This window comes from Silurus aristotelis (assembly GCF_946808225.1).
Source record: "Silurus aristotelis genome assembly, chromosome: 21".
NCBI lineage: Eukaryota > Metazoa > Chordata > Actinopteri > Siluriformes > Siluridae > Silurus > Silurus aristotelis.
This window is the reverse complement of record NC_139594.1, coordinates 6,593,420-6,603,613: the sequence shown is the minus strand read 5'-3', so window position 1 is coordinate 6,603,613 and position 10,194 is coordinate 6,593,420. Positions and strand designations below refer to the sequence as shown.

Genomic DNA, 10,194 nt, shown 5'->3' with positions numbered 1-10,194 from the left:
TAATATTTAATTTAGGGCTACCAAATCAAACACGACCTGTTTATTCTAAAACATGTTCGAGCAGTTACTTAGTAAATGCACTCATGTGAAGTTTAAAAAAAATGTAAAATTAGGAACACAAACTTCTTTTCTTTCTTTTATGAAGTATAAATTTAATGAAATATGTATTATTTATTATTGTATGCATCATTAGTAAAAAAAAAATATCTGTCAACAGGAAAGCAAGTATTGAGAAAAGAAGACTTTGGCCACCAAAACCTTAGGATTGGTAATCATTTATGTCAGTTATGTAAGTTATAGTCATTAAAATCACAGTTAATTCAAAGCCTTGGTGTTGAAATACAGTAACATTAATTGTAATTGTTCATTACATGAACTGAATTCAGAGCAAAATGCGTTTGTATGAATTACAGAGCATTCATAATATGTGGCTAAACTGCAAGTACTTGTGATACAAGCCATGACTAGGATGACAAATACAGAAATGTTGAATGTTCACAATTAAATAATAATTTGTAGAAGCTGAAAAACCTTCAATCACACTTATGAAACCTTTAGCACAATTGTTCACTGCTGACATCTCGCAGGTCCAATCCAGCAAGACTGGGTGGGGTGGCGCATGTGATGTTGTTATTGACTGTGATAAGTGTGTGTGGCTCTTCTCCCTCTGCCAAGGTCTCCACCTGGCGTGGAACCACATGGGGCTTCTGCAAGCTGAAATCCTTGAAGGTTTTAGCACTACAGTCACATTTCCAGCTGTTACCTGATAGCCAGACTTGGTCCAAGCCATCTGGAATGAAAGGTGGAAGTGTGGTCAGCGCATTATCCCTCAGGTTGAGGTAGCGCAGTCGTGGCAGAATATTCAACGTTGAATTATGGAGAACCTCCATCTTATTTCCAGACAGGTCTAACCAAGACAGGTAATGCATTGGTTGAAGTACTTCTGAAGGAATTTGGCGTAGCATATTGTTGGATAGAAGGAGGTAATCAAGACTTTTTAATCCAAAGAAGGTGTAGGAAGAGAGTGATGCCACTTTGTTGAATCTTAGGTCAAGCTGTTGCAGGCCTTGGAGCTCCACAAAACTCTGACGATCCACCACAGAGATGTTGTTGTGTTGTAGGAAAAGTCGACGTAGGCCTGTCAGCCCAGTGAAAGCTTGGGTGGATACTTTGGTCAAACAGCCTTTGTCAAGATGAATGCTATGTAGCTTCGACAGGCCTTTAAAAACTTGATCTGGTAGAATGCGGAAACAGCTACCAGTGAGCTTCATCACAGCCAAGTGGTTAAGGCCGATAAAGGTACCTGCTCGTGCCTCTTGTAGCTTATTGTATTCTAAGATCAGCACCTCTAGATGGCTCAGTCCTTCAAAAACTCTCTCTCCTAGGGCTCTAATTTGGTTGTGGGACAGACAGAGCTCTTCAAGATACTGCAGATCACGAAACGTACCTGGCTTAAGACTGGTCACTGAGTTGTTTGACAGGCGGAGTACATGTAGGCTATGTAGACCAAGGAAAGTTTCATCATGGATCATGGAAAGACGGTTTCTGCTTAGATCCAACCATCTCAAAGACTTCATTCCCACAAATGCTCTAGGTGCCACCGTCATAATCTGATTTTGGGCAAGGTAAAGCTTTTGCAGTTTTGTAAGTTTCAGAAAGACATTGACCTTGATAACTCGTAGATAGTTTCCACTTAGGTCCAACTCTTTAAGCTCTCCAAGACCCTGGAAAAGCTGAGGCTGTAGATAAGCCAAGCGATTACCGGCAAGCACCAACTCCCGTAAACCATGCAGGTCATTAAATACATTCTCAGGAAGAACCGAAAGAGAGTTCCACCCAAGGTTCAGGAGCCACATATGAGAAAGACCTGCAAATAACCTTTCATCGATACGAGACAGTTGATTGTTGTGGAGACTGATGGAAGCAAGGCCAGGGGTGTTTTGAAAAATGGTAGCGGGTAATGAGCGGAGATTGTTTCGCTCCAGGTGTAGGTGAGCAAGAGTATGCAGTCCTTTGAACACTTGGACATCAAGACTCGACAGATGCCCACTTTGTAGATTCAAGAAGTCCAAATTGCTCAGATTTTTGAACGTGTCAGCTGGCAGGGTAGTGAACAGGTTTCCATCCAGCCATAAAGTACGTGTAGATGAAGGGATATCAGCAGGAACCTGTGAAAGGTTTCGTGCACTGCAGTAGAGCTCTAACGTATAGTCATCAGAAAGACAGGTGCAGCTTATTGAGCAGGCTGTAGAGTCCTCCATGGGCTTTGCTTTTTCTGTAGTAGCATCTACGCACACCAGCGATGTTCCCAGTGCCCATAATACCAGTATAGACAACTGCATCCCTTTTTACAGAATAGAACAGTAACAATTGTGAAAGCGATCACATCAATACAGAGTTTTTAATAGCGTAAAGTAGAATACACTCAGGCAAAACTTAGTCCAGACTTTCTAGACAAAAACACAATCACGCAATGATTATGTCTGTTCTAATCAGCAGTCCAAACTTCTGCTTTATTCTTTTCAAATTATGGTGGAATGCAAAACAAATAAGGAATTTTTTTTTAGTAAGAACATATTGTTTAGCTTGTAATGTGCTGCTGTTTTACCTGTTTTTCAGTAGTCTTGGGGAGTCCGGTAAGCTTTCACTGCAAGGGTGACCATGTGTGTGAAAAGACTAGGACTTCTCTGCCCCTTTTGAGTTCCAGAAACATTATTAACCCCTTCCTGTCCTCTGTCCTCTCTGACTGTAGTATTTATGTTGCGCCTTAGTTGTTTAACCTGTCCTGGAATAACAGTGAACAGAAAAGATATTGTTATATTTATTGATAATATTTATTTATAAATTTGCTTGTGTGTGTTTACTTATGTGAGTTTGGTGGTGGTGGTGATAGTGGTGGTCAGGGGAATGGGGGGGGGGGGGGGGGGGTCAGTTGAAGAATGCTATAACCTGATATACGTTCTTAGGAAATATATTGTATATTCGTATATAGCAAACTAAACATTTGTATTCTTATGCCAGTGCTGCATTCTCCATATATGGATAACAATAAAAAAATAAAAAATTTAATTAAAAAAAAGTTTAAATCCTAATGTAATTTATCTGGATTTGTATTATTATTATTATTATTATTATTATTATTATTATTATTATTATTATTACATTTATGTATTTATTTATTATTATTATTATTATTATTATTATTATTATTATTATTATTATTATTATTATTATTATTATTATTATACAGAAAACTGCATTTGCTACAGTATGTTTGCTAGAGCAGGTCACTGACTAAAAGCTGTGTGCAATACATCAAATCTTATTCAGTATATCTTAAAGAAAAGAAGGTTTTCCCAGACATAAGTGAGGTTTTATTGACTACAAACAAAATAAATCTGGTCGAAACTTTCACTTTGAATGTGTTTTTCGTCGAAAAGCATCCACTTGGACATGTTCCAAAAGATAGCAAAATTTGAATAGGGATGTTTACATTTCAGAAAGTAGATGTGAACTTTGAAACTCCAAGAAAGACATGATATTTCATTAATGTTTTTAAATTCAATGATTTGCTCTGCACTTTTTTTGGAAATATGTACAGTGCATAAAATAAAGATTTTTTTCTAAAGATTTTTTTCTAAATTCGGTTATATAATTTGAAAACTGTTCAGTGTGATATAATACACTTAAATATAATACAAAAATAATGTTTTTTTGCAGCGATTATTTTATTGGATCTATTTATAAAAAGTAAAAAAAAAAGGATAAATGAAAAAAAAATAGATTGAGTTATAAACTGATAGCTTCCTGTCCTTGCACTAACATGACATCAGCACTAGAGGGCAATGTAGCCTTTTTCACCAAATACATGTCCTCTAACAGCACCGAGATATACAAGGGTAATAGGGGGCCTTTTATGCTGTTTTGTATCTATAGTCTTTTATTTTTTTGTCAATTATTTGTGCATAATTTTGTTTTGTATATGATTATTTCCAACTTTTGGAATCATGGGGATGTCTGAGTTGCACATACAGCATCTTACAAAAGTGAGTACGCAAATTTCAGCAACCATTTCAGTATATCATTTCATTATATCTTCTCAAGAGACAATACTATAGAAATAAAACTTGGATATATTTTAGAGTAGTCAATGTGCAGCTTGTATATAATTACAGATTTAATGTCTGCTGAAAAAATAACTCAACATACAGCCATTATTGTGTATATAACTGGCAACAAAAGTAAGTACACCCTAAATGAACATGTGGAAACTGTGTCACTATTTTGTGTGAGCAAACATTGTTATGTAGCACTGCCTTAATCCTCCTGGGCATGGAATTCACCAGAGCTGCACAGGTTGTTGCTGGGATCCTCTTCCACTCCTCTATAATGACATCATGAAGCTGCTGGATGTTAGACACATGGTGCTTCTCCACCTCCCGCTTCAGGATGCCCCACAGGTGCTCAATTGGGTTCAGATCCGGAGACATACTCAGCAAGGAGGTTACCATTTTGGCGGTGTGTTTGGGGTCATTTCAGAAGGGAGGGCATTACATGCTGGACACCATCTGAGCCAAACAAGTTTATCCACAGGACATGGTTCTGGTAATTCATGATATTGAACAGATTTTCCTCAGCAAACTGTTTGCAGTTTATCTTGTGAGCAGCTACAGAAGAGGCTCCTTTTGGAACGACAGCCATGCAAACCGACTTGTTGCAATGTTTGGTGTACAATCTGAGCACTGACTGGCGGACCCTCATCTTCTTCAACCTCTAAAGCAATGCTGCAGCACTCGTGTGTCTGTTTTTTGTAGCAACTTCTGCATCTGACGCACAGCACAAGGACTCAACTTCTTTGATGGACCCTTGCGAGGTCTGTTCTGAGTGGAAACTGTCTTGGAAAACCTCTGTATGACCTTGATTACTGTACTCAGTTTCAGTGTGTTACTGATCTTCTTATAGCCTCGGCATCTTTGTGGAGAGAAACAATTCTAATTCTACAATCCTCAGAGAGTCTTCAGCATGAGGATCCATGTTAGTCAGTATAAGAGAATTGTACTCAAAGCACAACATTTTAACTGCTCTAATACAAGATACACAAATTTGTATGGTCCTGTCAAGCAGACAAAAACATGAACATGATGAATCGGACATGTGGCTTTGCACAGTTACACGACATACAGCTGTAATCAATTAGGGTGTACTTACTTTTGTTGGCAGCTTTTTTGACAACAATGTATGTTGAGTTATTTTCAAAAGACAGTAAATCTGTACTGCTATACAAGCTGCACATTGACTACTTTATTATATCTTAAAAGTTTCTTTCTAGTATTGTCCCTTCTAGTATTGTCACTTGAGAAAATATAATAAAATTGTTTGCTGAAATGTAAGGGGTGTACTCATTTTTGTGAGATACTGTATATATAGTCACTCACTCTTCACAGGGTCGTTCTATCTTTATTGAATTCCGATAATAATCCTGGCATTGTACCTACTCCTTGTTTTTTCTTATCATTGGACCTCTGCCATTTTCATTATGAGCAAGGAAATGGGACAACCGTATTTGTTCCTTAAATGTCTGCTATTTTTTAGATGGGTAAGACGAAAAGAGTGCAGCTATGTGGCATCTTTTTTTTATAATAAGAAATGCCCCGGTGATGAAAGGGTACAGTACAAAGCTGTTTAATGTTCTTCATTCACTAATAATCAAGTTATTTTTAAAGTTAGGGTTGCGATTTCTGGCTCTTGCCTTTGTATACATTTGGAAGATGACTTATACCTTGAAAGAGTTTGTAGTACGTTATCAGCAGCACACACACCTTGTTAAGAGTACTGAGTGTCATTGTTTCATGGTGGCCCAGTCATGGATGTTGATGCAGCTGAGCTACGATGCCTGACTCTATCATGAGTCTTCACCACAAATGTGTTGTACATGCTTTCAGCATCTAAAGAATACAGTACAGTGCTGTGGAAAGATTTGTACATACTGTTTTTTGGCTAAACAATTGCAATAGTGACCCATTTAAGAGCAAATATAAATGATTTGGAAACCAACCAACACAACCTCACTTCTCTGACAGAGGATCCAAAATGTACAGCACACCTCTGGGTCATCAGGGCCATCTATTGTATATTGTCCATCCATCTATAACTTCAGTCAGCAAGTATAAATCAGAAAAGATATTCATGTAGAAGAAGCTGTGGTGGACAGTAACAAAGTAAATGTAATGCGTTATTGTACTTAAGTAGCTTTTTCGTGTACCTGCGCTTTAGTCAAGTGAAGTCAATTCAAGAAGCGTTTGTCATTTCTACCATATAAACTGTCGCAGTACACAGTGAAATGAGACGTTTCTTCAGAACCCTGGTGCTACATAAAAAAAAAGATGGAGCTGCATACAGAACAGGACTAAAGAAAGTCGTCCTCGAAACGTGCATCGTGTGCAACCTGGTGCAAACAGTGCAGACAAAACACAGTGTAAGACACATATACAAAACACAAAACCTACTGTATAAGGTTATACAGTACAATGTACAAAAAGAGAACTGAATACAAGAGTGTACATGTAAACATTAACACAATAAGTTGTGCAATCGTGTAGATGTGCAAAACAGCATGTAAACAGTTATAATATTGTTATAATAAAATACTAATATAATATGGGTGGTGCTGAAGACAGGGATGTGTGTGAATTTACATGTAAAACTTTTTACTCAAGTACATTTTGCAAAATCAATCGTTCATTTTTATTTATGAGCGGATAAAAAAATAACTGGTCAGTCACACAGCAAGCCACCAATCAGGAGCAAACACATGCTCTGTTTTGAACTTGTTTTGATTGCCGCTTGCTGGTCTCTACTTATCACCAGCATACAGTTCAGCGTCAATTCATTTTAAGAGGAATAAATGATGGATGAAAATCCTGGCTCCAATTTTTTCTTATTTGTGCAATTATTTTTAAGTAGTTCAAAAAGAAGGTTTTGGGCTCATGATAATTGTAATAGATATCAATCAGTGACACATTAATATCATTATATTAAGAGATTGTTGTGTTAAGAGCAACATAATTTTGTCTTGACACATAAACTGGGTTGATTAAGCAAGAATCTTGTAACAAAAATAATAATAGGAACATTATAGTCATAATACATCATAGTACTTTGGATACATAAGTACACGTGAAAGCAAATACTTTTGTACTTTTACTCAAGTAACAGTTTAAAAGGAGCACTTTTACTGGAATCATACTTTACCTTGTGTATCTCTACTTTAACTCAGGTTCATGGTTTGTGTGTTTTGTCCACCATTGAGAAGAAGAATAAAAAATCATAGAGCAGTCCTATAGTATAGAAAACAGTCAGGGTGCAACATGTGAATGCTTTAAAAGCTTGTGGAATTCAAATCATATATTTTCTGCCAAGTTGATCTTTTTCAATTTGATATGGAAATGGAAAAAAAAAAATCAACTGGGAACGAAAGCAGAATTTCATAATCGATTGCCTTGAAAATCACCACCCAGCAAAGCTGCTAACTAAGACAGAGACAGCACTGTATTATACATAAATGCAAAATGAAGAAAGGAACAAACACACAAAAGAACTCAGACTGCAATAAAATGAAATGTGTTGTGAGAATAATTACTTTTTTTAATTAATTTAGAAAAAAAGTTCTGGCAAACATGAAAGATTTCAGCTGCATTGTAAGTTACACTGTCTGTGTTATGTCGTAAGTTGTTGGCTATGAGGTCTCTTACTCTGTGTTGAAAACATAACTTTAAAAAAATATATTAATTTTAATCGTTTTAGTCTTCTAAAAACTCCTTGTGTGTAGATCGAAGGGAATCTAACAAAATAGTAGCAGTCTGTAAATTTCACTGGATTTGTTGAATATGGTGTCTTTTAGCATTGTGAGGAAGAACTGCTAAAGCTCTTTAGACTTCCCCTTAAATCAGCAACATGAACCCTGTTCCTTATTTTGATTGACACAGGAGTTATACTGCCATTCATTACCATGCCCTCCTATATACCACACACTGGAGGGACACTGGCATTGACTTCTGTCAGATTAAATTTCCTCACAAAACAGGTGATGCGCCTGTAATAAAGGAAAACACAATATTATATAAAAGAACATTATTCCAAGTGTCTTTGCTTCTATTCTTTAGTATGAAAGTGGACCACATGCTCTTCTCAAATGGTATACAGTATACAAAGCTAAATGTTTTCAAATACAGAAGAAAGCTGCCAGTATCTGCTGTGCTCTCCACTTCCTGGGGTTCATCACCTTTTATTTATAGCCTGGTTTGTTATGATGTCATAAATCAAAGTAAATTCCCTTTTAAAATTTTAGAAGATAGTTAAGAGCAGGGGTTCGCTCATGAGGTTGCTTGATTTACAACCCCAATTTCAAAAACGTTGGGACACTGTATAAAATATAAATAAAAACAGAATGCAATGATTTGCAAATCTCATAAACGCATATTTTTATTACCAATCGAACATAGAAAACATAGCAAATGTTGGGGAATGTAACATTTAAGGAAAATATAAGATTATGTTGAATTTAATAGCTGCAACAAGTTTTAAAAATTGGGACAGAGACAACAAAAGTCTGTAAAAAGTCGTCTTCTTCATCTTCTTCTTCTTCTTCTTCTTTCGGCTGCTTCCATTAGGGATCACCACAGCGGATCATCCGTCTCCACACCCCCCTGTCCTCTACATCTGCCTCTTTTACCCCAACTACCTGCATGTCTTCCCTCACCACATTCATAAACCGCCTCCTTGGTCTTCCTCTTTTCCTCCTTCCTGGTGGCTTCATCCTCAGCATTCTCCTACCGATATACCCCATGTCCCTCCTCTGCACATGTCCAAACCATCTTAATCTAACCTCCATCACCTTGTCTTCAAAACGTCCTACATGCGCTGCTCCTCGAATAAACTAATTTCTAATCCTGTCCATCCTCATCACTCCCAACGAAAACCTCAACATCTTCAGCTCTGCTACCTCCAGCTCCACCTCCTGTCTTTTACTCAATGCCACTGTCTCTAATCCATACAACATCGCAGGTCTCACCACAGTCCTATAAACTTTCCCTTTCATTCTTGCAGATACCCTACTATCACAAATCACTCCTGCTATCAGTCTTCTCCACCCACTCCACCCTGCCTGCACTCTTTTCTTCACTTCTCTAACACACTCTCCATTACTTTGCACTGTTGACCCCAGGTACCTGAACTCCTCCACCTTCTCCACCTCTTCTCCCTGCAACCGCACCACTTCACTGCCCTCCCTCTCATTCACACACATGTACTCTGTTTTACTCCTACTGACTTTCATTCTCCTTCTCTACAGCGCATATCTCCACCTCTCCAGGCTCTTCTCAACCTGCTCTCTACTCTCACCACAAATCACAATATCATCTGCAAACATCATAGTCCAGGGAGACTCCTGTCTGACCTCGTCCGTCAACCTGTCCATCACCACTGCAAACAGGAAAGGACTCAGAGCCGATCAGAAAAAGTAAGTGTTATTAAAATTAAACAGTTGGAGAACCATTTTGCAACTCTTGAGGTTAATTGACAACAGGTCAGTAAGATGATTAGGTATTCATAGTATATCTTAGAGAGGCCGAGTCTGTCAGAAGTAAAGATGGGCAGAGTTTACTATTTTAGCCCCCCCCCCCCCCCCCCCCCCTAAAATAGTATTTATACTTAGTTTAAACATTTTATATATTTTCTGTTTTATTGTGAATACCATATGTATTTATGAGACTTGATACATTTTTAATTTACATTTTACACAGTGTCCCAGCGATCGTGCGTGCTAATGTTTCTGAGGGTCACAATCAGACAAGCCACATTTTAGTCATCAGTGTAGATGGTATGTTAGTCATTTTCAGAATCCTGGCTCACTGCACTTTGCATAGTTCAGAAAACCTGACAGATGTTTTGACTCTGACATGCCATCTAGTGAATACACTTTTAGATCATCTGGATGTACACATGATATGCTGCGTGTGTGTAAACAATGCAGCTTGTGTTTCCACCTGCATCGAACCAGCAAGGAATCTTTTCCTATAGCGTAACACTTCCCTGTAGACTGGTAAATCAGTGTAAGAAATATTGCACTGTTAGATGCAACATATTAAAATGTATAAACTTTCGATCTATATTATAAATCTGTAATTAAAAAAAGCT

At 37.6% G+C, this 10,194-nt stretch overlaps 1 protein-coding gene across 1 annotated transcript; it reads right to left on the bottom strand.

Annotated features, from left to right (window-relative positions):
• Positions 1 to 123: 123 nt before the first annotated feature.
• Positions 124 to 2,718, bottom strand: igfals (insulin-like growth factor binding protein, acid labile subunit). Its single transcript, XM_083524478.1, has 2 exons — positions 2,609 to 2,718; positions 124 to 2,344 (listed from the first exon to the last, which is right to left on the bottom strand). Exon 2 carries the CDS (start codon positions 2,340 to 2,342, stop codon positions 555 to 557), a length of 1,788 nt encoding a protein of 595 aa, XP_083380604.1. The 5' UTR covers positions 2,343 to 2,344; positions 2,609 to 2,718; the 3' UTR covers positions 124 to 554.
• Between the last annotated feature and the right edge of the window lie 7,476 nt (positions 2,719 to 10,194).